This window comes from Henckelia pumila, chromosome 2, assembly GCF_033568475.1.
Source record: "Henckelia pumila isolate YLH828 chromosome 2, ASM3356847v2, whole genome shotgun sequence".
Lineage (NCBI taxonomy): Eukaryota > Viridiplantae > Streptophyta > Magnoliopsida > Lamiales > Gesneriaceae > Henckelia > Henckelia pumila.
In genome coordinates this window covers 646,344-664,031 of record NC_133121.1, presented here as the reverse complement: position 1 = coordinate 664,031, position 17,688 = coordinate 646,344, and the positions used below count along the sequence as shown (strand labels likewise).

Sequence of the window (17,688 nt, the reverse complement as noted above, 5' to 3'; positions counted from 1 at the left end):
AAGTATAACGCAAAAATATAACTCGTCAAAGAAGTAAAAAACTGTCTTAGGATTTCATTAGTCAGACTAAACTGAAAGATTCAGCAATTGTATAAAGTTGTGATTTAAACTCGGGCCAAACGGATTCTGGCGACTGTGCATTCAAAGTGAACAACCTCCCCCGTCGGACACAGCACACAGCAACGTTGTGGCGATGAAATGTTGGACTCTCGACCTCAAATTCCAGCTCATAAAACTTCACTCCTTCCACTGAATCTTGTCTCAAACTCGAAGCTATCAAAGTACCCTTCACCTCACTTCCTCTGCTCCGCCCTGTAATCGTCGCCACTATCGCTTCTCCCACCTCCTCCGCCCCTCCAAATGCTTCGATCCTGCCAAGCATTCTTTTAGAAACCAATAAACAATCAAGTGACGCAAAATATATGTATTACTAACAAGTACGCACGAGAAGTCTAGTGGAACCGGTGCAACAATAACACTGACGTTGAGCTCTCCTGAGGATCCAGGTGGTCCAAACGCCACCACCGGCTCATTTACGGAACGTGGCCGCCGCCCAACCCCGCCTAGAGGCGGTGCATCCATGAATCTTTCTGCCTTCTCCGCCGCTCGATATGCTACTGTCTGATCACCCAACCAACTCTCTGGATAAATGAACTCTGTTTCAATTAAAAAAAAAAAAAAACCATCATATTTATTGTTGGTAAATTGGTGGGAAAAGACTTATAAAAGTCTAAAAACAAATTCAAAACGTAAGTGTAGATTTGTTAAGGGTTTCAATTCAAAGTTCCGATTTTCAACTGTAAAAGCTTAAAAAATTCAAATAGTGTGAGTTGAGAAAAAGGGGAGAGATTAATGGATCGAAATGTGAGCTAATTAAAATCACCAAAATAAGAAAAGCAATTCACTCACCAAATCCCAAAATTGTATCTAAATAAATTATATCTTTTCCTTCAAAAACATAAAAAATAAAAGTAGACTATGATATGAAGAAATTTTAAATCTCCACATCTTCGTTTTCTATCAATTTTTTTTCAAGATTATTGTATTTAGTATTAGTATTAGTATTTGGATCGTAACGCAGAAAATAGTGACGGGTGAAGTAGGCCCCACGCATGCACCTCAGACTCAAACATCATCGTGTTGGTGTCTTAATTGGCACACATATACTCAAATCCAAAATCCCGATCCGGAGACGCAAAAGGAGTAAATGTTGGCCACAGCCATGGCGACAGCAAACTCAGGCCTAGCGTACCCGGAGAGGTTCTATGCGGCGGCGACCTACGCTGGCTTTGGTGGATCCCCCAATTCCGCCGGTAAAGGCATCGTCTCCAAGTTATCTAATGATTCAGCTCTTCTCCTTTACGCCTTATACCAGCAGGTTTCGCGGCAATGCCGCCGATTTTATAAGACTCCACATTTCCTATCCTTTTTAGCCTGATCCACTCTTTGTTGGATCATAATAATGCCAATTCATGGTCTCAGGCAACTGTTGGACCTTGCAACATTCCTAAACCTAGAGGTTGGAGCCCCATTGAGCAAAGCAAATGGACAAGGTATCTGAGCTCAAACTCGATTATATTTACTTCTATCATATGCGTCTGATAGCATTACATCAACTGCTTGGTTATTTTCAGAACGAAGTTATAAGTATATTGGGTTGTATGTTATCTAGAAACACTGTTCGTGGACGAGGAAACTTGCTTTTTTTCCCCCTCCGAAGGAAATGTATCTGATCAAATCATTAAAAGACATACCCTTTCATTGCCCCATTAATACTTTGCTTAAAGAACATTATTATAGACACTTTGACAACAGAATAAAAAAGTAATGATTGATAATTGTCACTGACACTCTATTGGCTGATCATCTTCATGAATAGATTGCAAAAGGTTTACTCAAAGTTAAAGTGTTGATGGAGTTGTATTGTGACAAGATCTGATGAACCCTCTTCAAACATCTGATTTGAACATTGAAGTCTAACTTAGATTTGTTGATTTGGGAGTGATGTCTTTGGTGGATCATTTGTAATATGATGTTTACTATATTTACGCTTTCTATGAGTCCTCTGGCTGCCGCAAATTTTCTTAAACTTGTTTTTCTTTTCATTTTCTTGAAGCTGGACTGGACTTGGAAAAATGGTTTCTACAGAGGCGATGCGCCTCTTTGTTAAAATTTTAGAGGTTAGTGCAAAGTCATATGCATACATTTCACTATGCATCTTAATGGCAACATTTTATTTTTACCATTTTTGGAGCAGGAAGAAGATCCAGGATGGTACTCAAGAGTGTCAGACTTTGTTCCAGAGCCTGTTGTGGATGTTGAAATTAATGTGAGTTTACATAGTATGAATTTCTGACATTCGGTTGTTGGAGTCTTCTCTCATTGTAATTTCAATCATCAATTGTGCAATCAAAATTATGTTGCAAAAGCATTCTAGGAAATTTTTGTATCTTGCAAGTGTAAACAGCTTGTTATACAGTTACAATCTTTATAAAAAATAGCAACAGATGTGCTGCATAAATATCCTGCGAAATTTGGGGTTACCCAATTTTCTTCGAGGAATTGAAATTCTTCTAAACTTTCTCACCATTCCGTGGCAATTAATTTCTTTGACATTTGTACTTCTCTTGAAAATTTAAATTCAAGTTCTAAAATTCTGGTGATATCTCCTCCCTTCATCTGGTGCACCATCTTTTGGCATCTTTGAATAACTTCTTCCTATCTGGTCCCGCAGACAAGAGTGTCAATATTAATTGTTACGAGGGGATCAATATGAATGTCACAAAATTTGGAACTTACATATTAAAGCAAGCATTTCGAATAATGCTTTGTAGAGGTTGGATAGATTTATAGGCTGCTTATGTAAGAGGAGGCAGGTACTCAACTTATTGTTCGTAAAGTTTTAAAGTTCTTCCGATGTTGAGTTTTACTGGATAATAACTAGCAGCAAACGTGTTGAACCCTCGCTTTCTCTATCTAGAAGTGTGCAAACATGTCCACCCCTCTCTTTCTCTACTTGTTCTATTGTTTAAGTCCCACTGTTGGGAGCTTTATTGTCAAGTTTGTGCTTCTTGTTTTGTCGATTTATGCTTGTTTCACCGACTTCCGTGAGGCGATACCGTCATGAATGCTTTGAAGCAATTCAAAATCTAGTTGCTTCATCTATCTCCTTGTTTGCCTGAATGAAATAAGGTTACAACAAACTTTTATAACCAAATTAACTGCAGAGTTCATCTTTCTATAATCTCCTCAGTCCTCTACATTGTCCTTACTTCTGCTTTGAACCTTCTTCTTCCCCTGATTTCCATTTTTGCCATCTCAGCATATTCCAGAAGTTGCAGCAGTTTCTGAAAATGGAAACATCTCTCCGGAGACAAAGACTATTCCTACGGATAATGGCAATCTTTCAGAAATTAAGGATAAAAATATTGTATCTGAAGGTCCTGGAGTAGTTTGTGTATATGACAAGTGGGTTGCACTACCAGTGTCTGGCACACGACCAAAAGGCCGATATGAGGTTTGGTTTCTATTGTCCTGTTATGCTCACAATGATGATTCTGTTTTCTTTCCTTCGGTTTTAAACATTTATTAACCACATTGGTAGCATGGAGCTGCAGCTATTGGGGATAAGTTGTACATATTTGGTGGAAACCACAATGGTCGCTACCTAAATGATCTCCAGGTATTGGAATTTAAGTTTTAATACCTGTATATGGCAAACGTGTGTGAGATTCCTGTATCACAATTTATGCAATTACCTTCTCGTCTGGGGAAACTCTCATACGGCTGGGTTAGTGATGTCTCCAATTTTTCACAGCCAGAAAACTAAGAAACTTTCTGAGTTTGATTTCGAAACAGCACCAAATGTTACTAAACACTTCACAAATCATTTACTTGGGGGTCTCATACTTTTTGATTTGGATTTTGGATTTCAGTGCCATAAGTCATGCGGCTGATGCCACATACCCCTTTCTGGGGATATGTTTTACATGATAAGTTTCAGCTACGTTTTTTTTCTTTTTGGTTTCTGGAGTTATGAATACTGTACTTTTTTGTGGGGTTTAGGTTCTGGATATGAAAAGTTGGACTTGGTCCAAAGCTGAAATTCAGGGAGGCAAGGATGGCCTGCCAACTGCTTGTGCGGGTCATTCCTTGGTAAGTATTGAGATTACTGTTTAACCTTTCTGAAAAGTTATTTGATAATAATTATGATATGATCAGTCTCAGAGGTATTTCAAGTTTTTCTGTTAATAGTATGACCTATTCTATTAGCATGTCTTCTCTGTAGGTACCATGGGATGGAAATAAGCTTCTTTCAGTCGCTGGGCATACAAAGGATTCTTCCGAAACATTACAAGGTTCAAAATGTTATTGTAAACCATCCAAGTATTTGATTTGTGATTTTTTTTACTGTTTAAAAGTTTTTGGACTAAATAGGTATTGAGAATTTGTTTAAGATTTATTTTTGGATTTATTTGTGTGAAGCCGAAGAAATGTGCAATGATATCCGTGTAAAAGTTCCTTGTTTTATTTAATCACATGGAGTCTTTTTCAATTTCACAGAATGTATTGAAACAAAATAATAAGATGCTGAAAGTTTGGTTTTATGTCTTTGTGGTTCCAATTCACATTATTGCCATTTATCACCATATGAATTTTAGTTTCAGACACCTGAAGGCATTAGGTTGATGCAACATAATTTATATACTTAGTTTGTTGCTAGAATCTGTTATTTCTCATCGACTGCACATTAGTGGGTGGTTTCTGAAGGCTATTAAGATAATTTTTCACATGATTACTGAGCATCCTCCCGGTTTTAATCTGTTTTAGTTTTGTACCTCGATGCCTTACTGATACATGATTACAGTTAAGGTATTTGATCTGCAAACTTCTGCCTGGTCGACCTTGAAGACTTATGGAAAGCCTCCGGTAAACCTTCCAGCCTAACCGTGATAATTTTTTATTTAAAGAAATATGTGATTTTGTGTTTCCCCAGTTACAACTTCTTTTTGTGTTAATTATTTGTGAATCATCTTTTGTTTGATCATACACAACTTGTTCCATTTTAAACTTTTTATAATTTATACTAACCATGTGAGACAATAGACATGATTATTTGTTAATGTGTAAACCACTTTCTCCCAAGGAACAAACTGAGATTAATGATTGATAGCGACTATTATCTGCCTATACTTGTAAAGTGTGGAAGATAATCTTGAAAAGAGAGGTTATGATTATTTGCACAACAATAAATTAAGGAAGTTGCTTTGTTGATATATAACGTAGGTCTCCCGTGGAGGGCAGTCAGTAACCCTTGTGGGAGCGACACTAGTCATATTTGGTGGACAAGATGCCAAAAGGTCTCTTTTAAATGATCTCCACATCCTAGACTTGGAAACCATGACCTGGGATGAAATGGACACAGTGTAAGATTTCTTTTTATGGCAATTTTAAGACCTGAACATTTGGCCTTCAGGCTTCTGTGCCCATTTAAGACCTGAACATTTGGCCTTCAACTACAAATTGGGTGACCTCATTGTTATTTCATGGTATCCATTTGATAGTATTTTCCACTTACCAAGTATATGTTTCAGCCATAGAAGAGTCGTTTCTCATAACAAATAGCATCCTGATTAGTCTCTGCATTTATTTGCTCTCATCATATCCATAGGGGGGTGCCACCTTCTCCAAGGTCTGATCATGCTGCAGCGGTACATGCAGATCGTTATCTTCTTGTATTTGGTGGGGGTTCACATGCAACCTGCTTTAATGATCTTCATGTTCTCGACCTTCAAACTGTGAGATACATTATTTAGCCTTGTTACGTTATGAGTTGTCAGATTCGATGAATTCCTAAAATCCCTAGTTTTTCTCTATGTTTTTATTATATTTTTACTTCGATGTGGTAGATGGAATGGTCAAAACCAACACAGCAGGGTGAAATCCCTAGTCCTCGTGCTGGCCATGCAGGTGTTACGGTTGGTGAGAATTGGTTCATTGTTGGTGGAGGGGACAATAAGAGTGGTACGGATTTGATATCTAATTCAGTCCCTGATATTTAGAATTTGCCAGCTTATTTATGTGTCAGCTTAGAAATTGTTTGGCTAAACAGTTTTCTTAAAAATCTATAAGCTTTTGGAACCTGTACGATGCTTTAGTAACTTATAAGCTTTACATAATATTTGAAAATTAAGCTCTTGAAGCAAATAACTTCAACTTATGAGTTCTGTACACATCTTATCTTATAAGATAATAAGAAACTTTCACAATGTCTGGTGTTTGGTGAACATTTTTAGGAAAGATTGTTAAAGCATAAAACTTTTGATTGTGCTATTTTCAATGAGCTAGATCTTTTGGTCAAGGACTTTTAATTGTATCAGAGCTAGGAGGTCAATGGGTTAAGATGCCTGGAGCGCAAAATCCACATATTCTTAATCTGGTCTTGGGTACTTGTGTACCGCCTGAAATCCTACAAACACTCACATGTACGTCATGGATATTATTGCCGAAAATATATCTCCTGGTCTCCAGCTTACACTTGCGGGGTGTTTTAAAGTAAAAAAACTTTTGATTGTGCCGTCTTCCATGTGCTCAAACTTTTGGGACAAATGTTTTCAACAGTGATATTGTGTAAGCTTATATGACTTTAAAAAAGTAAAACTTACCCTTATATTCCAAGCTTGTCTCAAATTGTTTTTTTCCTCGGTATTTTTGTCTCTTATCTGTGCATTTGATTTGTTTCTCTTCTGTTATTTATTTTATTTTTGAAAAAACTTATTTGATAATACTCTTTAAGAGGTTAATTTTAAATTAAGATCTAAGAGTTTATAATTTGAACATTTTATAATAAGTTGTAAAAGCTTGTAAGATTGCCAAACAAGCTCTTAGTGGCATTGCTTGTCAACTATTCATGGTGTGCTCTATGTGATTATTAGTGTGTGTTGAATTTTTTGGAGCGTCGTGGTTTTCATGTTTTACAAGAAAAACTAAGAATTCTCTAAGCTGATAAATCGTTGCATGTTGAATTGTTGATTGAGGTAAGCATCTAAAATGTTTGAATTGGCTCCCAGCTTTTTATCTTGAAGAAAATTATGGTGAGTTTCTACAGTATTTTAGTAGGTTCTCATTAGGTTAATCTGAGCAATGATTGTTTCCTTATGGTGATTTTCCATTCAAATTCATCATTGTCAATTGCAACACAAAGCATTTGAAATTTATATTCCAAGAATTTCACTTTGAAGATTAGGAGTTCCAGTCATACATAAAGGAAGACAACCGTACAATTGTTCTTATCGAGGACTGATTCTTTTTTCCCAATTATCTATTTCCATATCTAGCATTTGATCCATGCTTGTCAACGAGCACAAATTTATTGTTTCTTTGAATATTGTGCTTGTCTGTTTCTTAGGTTATGGGGCATTTATGCCTAGCTATTTTCACTGCCAAAGATTTCTAAAATCTTCATTGTCCTACCTCTTTTGGGGTTATTCTTGTTATTCATCTGTTGTATCAAGAAAAAAAGATGCTGACTAATATGAGCATTCAAAATGTGTATCAAGTTTCATTAGTTCTTTTCTTATCTTCAGTTCATATATTTTTGGATACTTTGGAAACTATCCTTTTCTTTTTCTTTTTCCATCAGTTGTACTTCAAAAAGTTTTGTTGGTATGAAAAAACCCTGGATTCATTTTGTTATATTCGTCAAATTTGCCTCCCTTTTTTTTTTATACATGCAGGAGTTTCTGAGACTGTTGTCCTTAATATGTCCACATTAGTCTGGTCAGTTGTTACTGCCGTTCAAGCACGTGTTCCTCTTGCTAGCGAGGTATTTCACTCTGTAAAAAAAAAAAAAATTCAAAGAATCTACTACTCTCTATGTCATGCTCCCTGTTTTTATGTATGACATGGTCTATAATATGGTTGTACAACTGAATAGTTTGGATCACACCGTGTTTAGATTTGAACCCAAATGCCTCACGCCCTCAACATCACGTCCCGAGCAGAATTAATTGGATAATGGGAATGCGATAAGCTAAGAGTTGTATCCTCTTGACCATTAAATTGAAGACTGATTAGGCTGTAGATGAAAAGGCATCACTAATTAGTTTGAGGATGCAATGATCTAACCTGATGAGGTGCAGGTACATGGCCTATTATTTGATTGTACTGACAAAAGTGTGTCAATTTGCCCAGTCAGAAAGTTTGATGGTGTGATCTTCTATAATGCAACAAGTTTGAATGCACTTTTCATTTGTTTCTTACATAAAAAAAGGGATGCACTTTTCATTGCTTTTACTTGTACAATAGTAGCTGTCAAATTTGCAAGTATCATGCAGTGATGTAATATTGTTAATGGTCAAGCATTTTTGTGATGGTTATCACCCTAGATTTTTGCCTGGAGGCATCAGCAAATATGATTAAGCTTCGCCGTCCCAGTTTCTACTGATAAAACCTACCCATATGTTGTGTGAAGATGTCACGTTTTCCCTTTTAGCTCCTTTCAGTTTGTTTAAAATTTATTCAGATAATGTTACCATGAAAATTATTGCCACGATTGAAAGCTCTCCACTTATTGATGCTACAATTCAGAGATATAACTTATTCACTCTGTTTGGTCATCTTTTATGTTTCAGAGAAATATTTTGGTAAAAAACTGTGTGATGGTTATATGAGACAGAAAAGATGTTTGAAATTTTTTTCCGAGGGATAATTTATACTTTTCGGGTCAAATTAAGTAAGAATTTGTTTGGTAAATATTATTAAATTATATCTGACTTGATTTTTAAGTTGGTAATGATTAGGAGCTAGATATTTTAAAAGTAAAATAGGGTGTACTAGATCGGAATATAATAAATAGAGCAGTTTTTGGGACCACAGTTAGTTGAATCAAGTGAAATGATTTTGTTGGTGGGGTTCAAAGTTGATGAAAAAATATTTTTGGGAAAATATATTTAAAATGAATTATAGTATTTTAGTTTATTCTAGCGATAGTGATTGATTTTACTTTTTAAAGGTGTAATTTTTTTGTTTTTAGGGGTTGAGTTTGGTAACGAGTTCCTATAGCACTGGAGATATTCTAGTTTCATTTGGAGGATATAACGGGAGGTACACCAATGAGGTCTGATAGTCCTATGTTTTTTTCCCTCTTCTATTTTTTTGAAAGGAGTTGAACTTATTCAATCATTCGATATGGCTTTGCTTGCTGCAATTAGGTCCATGTACTTAAACCAAGTCATAAATCAACTTTACAATCAAAGATGTTGGAGACTCCAGTGCCTGATAGTGTATCAGCTGTTCAAAATGTCACCAATGCTACTAGAGATGTGGAGTCTGAGTTTGAGACTGGCCAAGAAGAAAAATTAAGAGAAATTGTCATGGATGATGTTGCATCGGAACAAAGGGTACTATTGCACTATTATTACCATTATGTCTCAGATGTATTCCCTTATAGTTTTGTCACTGGTTAGGTTCCAGTTTTTAACCCAAACTGATTTAGAATTTTTTACGGAATTTGATGTCTTTTATTGAAGAAAAAAATAGCTCTCTGAAGTCTTTAAACCAACTAAACATATTATATATTTCTGTTCTATCATTACAATATATGATAAGTCCAATCTTTTTAAGTGTTCTGTGTTATATATCGCATCTTCTTCTTTTTTTTTTTTCATTCAAACTAATAACTATCTTCTTGACCCATATTATTTTGATATTTCTGCATAACATTCACGATATTAATGTATGTGAATAACAATAATGAAGAGGTAGTATATAAACACTATACCATATAAATTTAGCGTCATTAATTTAATTTCTTTTAATAATGACAGTTTGTTTACAGATATTCCCCAATTTCTTCTCCGCAAGATTTGGTATCAAGCCATTTTTTTTCAACTCCAGTTCTGTTGTGATTCTTGTTCCTATCCTAAACCAGAAAATTGTTTTTTTCAGTGTCAGATTGATGGTTCCAATCTCGGGTTATGATTCAAAGCCAAGTGTGGTTGGCCTATTCCCATTGAAATCATTCTGATATTTGTGAAACTTATATGCATGCTATTCAATGTTGAAATTTTAAATTAAAATAAACTACTGGACCATGTTTTATGAAGCTTATGAACAATTCATATTTCATTAATGATGAATAAACAAATCTTGAACAATATTTCAAATCATTTTTGTATGTCTGGCAGCGCAAATTTATTTCTGTATGTCCATAGGACCATAGCAGCATCACCTACAGAGTGTGACTTATTTTGATAAGTTTCGCTGAATGGCTTCACAGGCTAAGTTTTCCAATGTGCGTGTATTACATTGCAAAAGGAGTTTGTCTTGCCTTCTTTCCTTGAATTCTGGCATCCCCCTCACATTTTCACTGGTTTTTGTTGTATGCTTTCCTTGCTATATTTCCTCTGCATGCGATCATGATTTGGATATTGAGTTGAAAGTGACTGTAAATCTATGAAATGCTGACTCTTGTAATATAATTTTTTTTAGGGATATTGGGAATTCAGTGTTTTACAACAAAAATGAATGGTTTGAAGAAATGAGTCTAAGTTTTTCATTTATTTATTACTACAATGATCTGGCTTCACTTTTTATTTTGATTTGTAATTATATTTTTTGAGAAGTAGAATGCACATTGTTTCTCATTGATTGTATGGATCTACAGGGTAGTTTATTCGCTTATATTAACTTTTTGATGCTGAAATAAACTCTTCCTCGGTTCTCCTTGAATATTCCTTTTATTATGTCCTACTGATACTTGGCTTGCAATATTTATGATTGTGAAGAGTTCTGTTGTCATTTTCTTAATTTCTTCAGTGGTAGTTGCTTAAACTTTGATAATGGTCACTAACTCCTATTTCTGTAACACTTCTTCCTGAAGAATTTCTTTATCTCTGTTTTGTACAGGTTACCAAGGGTGAAGAAACAAACAAAAATATTCTTTCATCCCTTAAAACAGAAAAGGAAGAATTAGAATCTTCTCTCTCCAAGGAGAAAATGTGGGCACTCCAACTGAAGCAAGAATTGATGGAATCAGAAACTCGCAACATGGATCTGTACAAGGTAAAATCTTGATTTCTCAATGATATATTGGAAGTAGTATAGGATTGTATTCCTCTCAAGCCTTCATTAAGTTTTGTTTATTTCACATTTGTTTTTAATTTACGAAAAATTAACTGAAAGTTAAAAAAAATATCTGATTCGGAGTCTCATAAACTATTTCAAATTTCTCTTAAAAATTAGATGGACCCAACAGTGTGAGAATACAGAATTGAGTCCTATAGGTTTAGGAGGTGATTCTCGAGTCTCGACTCGTACCATTGTGTCCATTTGGTTCAAAAGATGACTTTCACGTTTGCAATACTTTGACCCACATAACAATGAGCTTCCGGTGTAGGAATTGATGATTTCTCTAATATCACTTCCCGAATCCCCATTACACGGTCCAACACAGGTATATGCAAAAGGATACACCGCCAACTTCTCAGTGTCCTTACTTTGAGAAAATGAATAACCGAAGTTCAAAGAAGAGAACACTTTTATAATGTCAAGTTTGTATTTCATCTTTCCCCCTGGTAGCTGGCTAATGAATACATTTTGCCATCAAATTTAGTCTATAATTGAGAAAGAGACTATGTTTTGCAGGAACTTCAATCTGCACGAGCCCAACTTGCTGCAGAGCAATCTAGATGTTTCAAACTCGAGGTCTGCATCATACCAGAAATTCATACCAATTCTGTTTATATTGCTATTTGGTAAAATTTTTGCTTATGTTTGGTATTGTTTTTGATGTTATAGGGAATGCTATGTGAAAACATTCATCATGAAATGAATTAGAGAATGTGATAAATGTTTTAGTTTACTTTTTTGAATAAGATTTTTCTACTGTCAATACCCCATCTTTGAGAAGATGGTGAGCTATAGTCAATATTTAGTAGTTTGATACAAAAGCTGATTTTAAAATAATGGTAGGGTATGAAAATGTAAAATTAGATGGACACGTTTTAAGAAAATATATTTGAAAATGAGGTCTGCATTATCCTCGTTTTTTTTATGACCTCACCTAGGATGACATTGAAAACACAAACATGTCTAGTATCTTGGGTATTGTTTGTTTACACAACTGTATTCTCAGTTCCCAATGCGGCCTGGTTGCATTTGTGTCATTAAGCCAAAAGTTTGTCTTATAGTTCAAACTTACAGGTAGATGTAGCGGAGCTACAACAAAAACTACAAAGAATGGACACTTTACAGAAAGAGCTCGAAATTCTCCGGCGACAAAAGGCTTCTTTTGAAGAAGCTGCATTGAATGCAAAACAAAGACAGAGCTCAGCAGGTGTTTGGGGCTGGCTCGCTGGAACTCCCCCCGGATCAGAAAGTTGACGGTGCCTGATCTAATGACATCGACTCCCATTGATTCTTGATTTCACAGGTGTGATACCCATTCATTCAGTTTTTACCATATAATTCAATTCTTTTCGGGAGCAAATAAGGAAATATCAAGCTTCTTAGGCGTAGAAGAACCCATACGAGTGGTTCATAGATTGGACCCTGTAGGTTTCCAGGGGGAGGTTTGTTAGTTATATAAGTTATTGTTAGACGCTATGATTTATCTATTTTTTTCGAACTACTACACGAACAAGTATCAGTTCAAATTAAAGCATATGAGTGATTTAAGCGTTGAAACAACTTTCAAGTCTGCAAATTGTAGTGTTCGGCTTTCTTTGGCATCTCATACTTAACTATAAATTATGCTTAATAATAGTTACTTGATAAAGTTTGACACGTGAAAACTTCACATAATGTCGAATAAATAATAGTTTGCATATTCTGGCGATCAAACAATTGGACCGCAAATTCCAACTCGAACAAAGTTTTACTTTGCAACGGTTATGCAACATAATAATTTTTGGACTCATAACTACGAGGAGATGTATTATGTTCAACGTAAACAAGGGAACATAATATTAACTATTAAAAAAAGTTCTAAATAAATTTATAATAATTAAAATAACTAAATAAAGGATAATTTTAAAGGAAATTTATGGGATGTTTAAAATCTTTTAGTGTTAGTTTTGAAAATTCATTTAAATATTTTTTAAACTAAACGTGATTTTTATGAGACTCTCTGTGTTATTGCCCGGGCAAGATTAATAATTTAAGTTAATATCAGTAATTATTTTACGACATCAATGAGTAAATAAAAAATCATAATTAATTTTTTTTCAAAAAAAAAGGCCATAATTACTTAAAAATATTGTGACAATAATGGTCAAAGTTACCTGAATTGATTTAAAACTTGACCAAGAAATTTGTTGGTTTCGAATTCATCTCAAAATCAATGCGAACATATTTGATCCACCGCTGCATCCCAATTTTAATTGGAACCCGAACTCTCTTACCTCGTTATCGTCGAGTAGGCTGGAGTAAAATGAACCAAAAATCAACGCAAAAATCTCACACCACAGCTACTTCAAATGTTGGCAAAATGCAGCAGATTGTTAACTCTGATTCCGGCAGTAAGTTTTGACGGGTAAAGGGTAGAATTATTTACATGTTAATTTGCATAAAAATCTTTCCTTTTTTTTCGCCCAGATGGTTGGGATAGATGCTGGGAAGAAGGATTGACGCCTTGGGATTTGGGGGAGCCCACGCCAGTGCTGTTGCATCTTCACAACACGGGGGCTCTTCCCAAAGGCAGAGCTCTTGTTCCTGGCTGCGGTAGTGTACGTATTGTACTTTTCTATTGTGTTTCTTGTGCGGATATATATACTCGTTTGTAATTCATATGTATTATGTTTTTTGAAAATTCGGGTTTTAAGTCTTGTGGGGTGTTTCAGTGATTGTTTCACTGTTTGGTGTTGGTTTTACTAAGTAGTGTTAACTTGGGAGCTGGCTGTCATAAGGGCTATTGTTCCTTCTTTGATAATTTGCTAAGTATCCAAAATATATCATAATTTGCTGCGGGAAAATATCACTGTGAAGAATGTCATAAGAGGTGACAGTATTTTGAGAACTAAGAGGACCCATGCAAGAGTGGATTATGAATAAGGACTGCCAAACAAGTGGTGAATTTTAGCTGTTTGATGCTTTTGGTTCACCACAAGTTGACAGTGATTGAATTTGTGATTAGATCAGTTTGAGCTGAAAAGATTAAACTGGGAACCAGAGTAGAGTGGAAAAGTTGAATAGCATTGCTGGGGAATTGAAGATTATGATTTTAAGGACCTTTGAATGTAGAATTTGAAACTTCAGCAATGTAATATTCGCTGATGATTTTAAAATTTGAGTTATATTGCCCCATTACGACTTGGCCTTTACACCAGCTGAAAAACTTGACCCAATCATGTACGAATATGTAGTTAAGATGTGAGATATGTTGAAACAACTTTATGAATGGGATTATGCTTTGCTAATTTATAAGTTTGCTCCATCATGCGTTTCCATTCTTTTCATTTAGTTTTCTTTACTATTGCTCTTAATAACAGAAACTTTCAAATATGGAGCAGGGATATGACGTACTAGCAATTGCATGCGCTGATCGATATGTTGTAGGCATAGACATTTCAGACAATGCCATCACCAAAGCCACAGAGGTGAGAGCTCAGTTTTTAACCTTTTCTAACTCAACAATAACAGACATGAAGATGCAAATACCAAATGGACTGTGCTCTGTAGCTTTTGATTAAAGTACACACAATATGCTCAGTAGCATGATATCAAGATGCGATGCAAATGTTATTAATTTTTTTCAGTTTCGTCTTTCAACATCCATTTGAAACCTTTATTTTTTTCTTTTAAATATTGTGCAAGAAATTAAGTTATTACTTGATTGTGTTACATTTATTCGGATCAATATTTGAATGTTTTCTTTTATTATTACATATTGAGGCAGTTGTCTTCCGAATCACCAAATGCAGAGCATTTTACTTTCTTAAAGGCAGACTTCTTCACTTGGCATCCAGCTGAGTTGTTTGATCTCATATTTGATTACACGTAAGTTTGTTGAAATATTAGCTCAACTTTCTTCAAATATCATCAGTGTTGATTGGATCTTGCATGATTCCCGTAGGTTTTTCTGTGCAATTGAACCGGATATGAGATCCGCTTGGGCTAGGAAAGTTCACGATCTTCTAAAACCTGATGGAGAGCTCATAACACTTATGTATCCGGTTAGACAATAGTTCTCATTATATTTTGTTTGTCCTCTTATATATTTTCATTTTTCATTTTTAAAAATGGGCTGGACATTTTAACATGATCCCGCTACCTTGTAAATAACAAAAGAGAGTGATTTCCTGGCATACTGATGCCAGACATATCATCATATGTTAAATTCTCAGTTGTGCTTTACGACCATGAAAAGTATCATATTTGAGCACCCATGCTTAATTATACTGTCCATTTTGATGTTTTCTGCTGTGGCAATTTACTTGTGGCAGAATGTTCTCCTTTGATCATGATTGGTCTTAAATAAGGATTGTGTATTGAATTAGTTTCTTCTCTTCTGTTTCACTATTCTTGTTTCTGTAAATGTTTTTGGGATCATTGATTTGTTGGATCTTCAACATTCCAGATTGAAGACCGTGAGGGTGGGCCCCCATATAAAGTATCAGTCACCGAGTAATTTCATGTTCCATGCTAAGTTTTATTTCTTATATGTTCTCATATAATGCTATAGTAACTTTACTCCAAGAAATTTGCTTGTTGCTCACTTACAATTGGTGTTTTTAATATAAAGTTATGAGGATGTCTTGCACCCTGCTGGTTTCAGAGCAACCTCTATCTTCGAAAACGAGTTGGCTATTGCACCTCGAAAGGTAAGTTATCTAGAAGTAAATATGTGATTTGTATATTCCTAGTCTTGTTCTAAAGACTAATTATATGACACTGATACAGAGAGCTAAAATTCCATCCGTCTCATTTTGAAATATATTTTGAATGAACACCTAATTTGGATGATACAACAATATCAGAAGTTTTGGATCCATTGGATATCTTGCTTTTGAAAGTATTGATTAGTTAATGTGGGATGGAAGTTAAACAAGATTTATGACTTATAGAATGAACATGTTATTGAGGAACCATTTTGACCAGAAAATGAGAGATTTCATAAGTGGGAGACTGATTCTCATTTAAGAACTGTAAAGGTGTTGACAAATTTTTAACACAATTTTTGTATTCTTTGCAGGGAAGAGAGAAGGTAGGGAGATGGAGAAAATCAGCCTCACAATCGTGTTTATAATGGTGATTTGAAGGATGTTGAACTCTTTACACCATAGCTCTTTTATGTTTATGCTCGCTGCTGACTTATTCTTATTATTGGTTTATGAAATTAGGTTTATAAATGACGTTGAATTGTTCACAAATATATTCAAGTATAACGCAAAAATATAACTCGTCAAAGAAGTAAAAAACTGTCTTAGGATTTCATTAGTCAGACTAAACTGAAAGATTCAGCAATTGTATAAAGTTGTGATTTAAACTCGGGCCAAACGGATTCTGGCGACTGTGCATTCAAAGTGAACAACCTCCCCCGTCGGACACAGCACACAGCAACGTTGTGGCGATGAAATGTTGGACTCTCGACCTCAAATTCCAGCTCATAAAACTTCACTCCTTCCACTGAATCTTGTCTCAAACTCGAAGCTATCAAAGTACCCTTCACCTCACTTCCTCTGCTCCGCCCTGTAATCGTCGCCACTATCGCTTCTCCCACCTCCTCCGCCCCTCCAAATGCTTCGATCCTGCCAAGCATTCTTTTAGAAACCAATAAACAATCAAGTGACGCAAAATATATGTATTACTAACAAGTACGCACGAGAAGTCTAGTGGAACCGGTGCAACAATAACACTGACGTTGAGCTCTCCTGAGGATCCAGGTGGTCCAAACGCCACCACCGGCTCATTTACGGAACGTGGCCGCCGCCCAACCCCGCCTAGAGGCGGTGCATCCATGAATCTTTCTGCCTTCTCCGCCGCTCGATATGCTACTGTCTGATCACCCAACCAACTCTCTGGATAAATGAACTCTGTTTCAATTAAAAAAAAAAAAAAACCATCATATTTATTGTTGGTAAATTGGTGGGAAAAGACTTATAAAAGTCTAAAAACAAATTCAAAACGTAAGTGTAGATTTGTTAAGGGTTTCAATTCAAAGTTCCGATTTTCAACTGTAAAAGCTTAAAAAATTCAAATAGTGTGAGTTGAGAAAAAGGGGAGAGATTAATGGATCGAAATGTGAGCTAATTAAAATCACCAAAATAAGAAAAGCAATTCACTCACCAAATCCCAAAATTGTATCTATATATCGGCTGTATCCTCGAACAGGATAGAGCGCGTCGAGCTTTAGATGCCGAGCTTCCTCCGGAGAGAAGCTCAGAAGAAAGCTGGTAATGCCGCCGAAATTGGCGCCAACACTCAGCAGAGAAGCGGCGGAGACTCCAGCGATTAGCCGCCGTCGGAACACCGATTGTAGTGGCCTGAATCGCTCGGCCGCCTGCTGAAAACCGCTTTCCCCGCCGTGGGGAGATTGAGCCATGTGAATCCGGCGATGAGAATCGAATTTGCATGTTTGCCAGAGGTTCCGTTGAATGGATAATATTATTTTCATTTTTCTTATTACAAAATTTAATAATATTTCATGCATATATACAGATATATGGAAAATATATAATTTACACACAT

General features: G+C 35.6%; 4 protein-coding genes across 9 annotated transcripts; 2 read left to right on the top strand and 2 right to left on the bottom strand.

Annotated features, from left to right (window-relative positions):
• Nucleotides 1–44: 44 nt before the first annotated feature.
• On the bottom strand, nt 45–1,114 carry LOC140882761 (psbP domain-containing protein 7, chloroplastic-like). The gene is made up of 3 exons (XM_073288952.1): nt 1,093–1,114; nt 446–656; nt 45–371 (listed from the first exon to the last, which is right to left on the bottom strand). The coding sequence occupies exons 1-3, from the start codon at nt 1,112–1,114 to the stop codon at nt 62–64; spliced, it is 543 nt and encodes a 180-aa protein (XP_073145053.1). The 3' UTR covers nt 45–61.
• Nucleotides 974–13,727, top strand: LOC140880689 (acyl-CoA-binding domain-containing protein 4-like). Of its 3 annotated transcripts, XM_073285342.1 has the most exons (19): nt 974–1,378; nt 1,483–1,553; nt 2,117–2,180; nt 2,258–2,329; nt 3,323–3,517; nt 3,605–3,682; nt 4,066–4,155; nt 4,289–4,358; nt 4,868–4,929; nt 5,287–5,426; nt 5,672–5,798; nt 5,910–6,024; nt 7,737–7,825; nt 9,035–9,118; nt 9,213–9,401; nt 10,909–11,064; nt 11,647–11,706; nt 12,205–12,433; nt 13,597–13,727. In XM_073285342.1, exons 1-18 carry the CDS (start codon nt 1,208–1,210, stop codon nt 12,382–12,384), a joined length of 2,013 nt encoding a protein of 670 aa, XP_073141443.1. In that variant the 5' UTR covers nt 974–1,207; the 3' UTR covers nt 12,385–12,433; nt 13,597–13,727. The 3 variants fall into 3 exon arrangements, with proteins under 3 accessions (XP_073141443.1, XP_073141444.1, XP_073141442.1); XM_073285343.1 differs by lacking the exon at nt 13,597–13,727 and having other exon boundaries at nt 974–1,313; nt 12,205–12,715; XM_073285341.1 differs by lacking the exon at nt 13,597–13,727 and having other exon boundaries at nt 975–1,378; nt 12,205–12,714.
• LOC140880691 (probable thiol methyltransferase 2) lies at nt 13,323–16,320 on the top strand. Of its 2 annotated transcripts, none has more exons than XM_073285347.1 (8): nt 13,323–13,520; nt 13,597–13,727; nt 14,490–14,597; nt 14,897–14,997; nt 15,074–15,173; nt 15,578–15,624; nt 15,743–15,821; nt 16,193–16,320. In XM_073285347.1, exons 1-8 carry the CDS (start codon nt 13,343–13,345, stop codon nt 16,244–16,246), a joined length of 798 nt encoding a protein of 265 aa, XP_073141448.1. In that variant the 5' UTR covers nt 13,323–13,342; the 3' UTR covers nt 16,247–16,320. The 2 variants fall into 2 exon arrangements, with proteins under 2 accessions (XP_073141448.1, XP_073141449.1); XM_073285348.1 differs by having other exon boundaries at nt 13,324–13,520; nt 14,511–14,597.
• Nucleotides 16,321–16,421: 101 nt separating this feature from the next.
• LOC140880690 (psbP domain-containing protein 7, chloroplastic) lies at nt 16,422–17,627 on the bottom strand. 3 transcript variants are annotated; one of them, XM_073285344.1, is made up of 3 exons: nt 17,287–17,627; nt 16,823–17,033; nt 16,422–16,748 (listed from the first exon to the last, which is right to left on the bottom strand). In XM_073285344.1, exons 1-3 carry the CDS (start codon nt 17,612–17,614, stop codon nt 16,439–16,441), a joined length of 849 nt encoding a protein of 282 aa, XP_073141445.1. In that variant the 5' UTR covers nt 17,615–17,627; the 3' UTR covers nt 16,422–16,438. The 3 variants fall into 3 exon arrangements, with proteins under 3 accessions (XP_073141445.1, XP_073141446.1, XP_073141447.1); XM_073285345.1 differs by having other exon boundaries at nt 16,823–17,018; XM_073285346.1 differs by having other exon boundaries at nt 16,537–16,748; nt 16,813–17,033.
• Between the last annotated feature and the right edge of the window lie 61 nt (nt 17,628–17,688).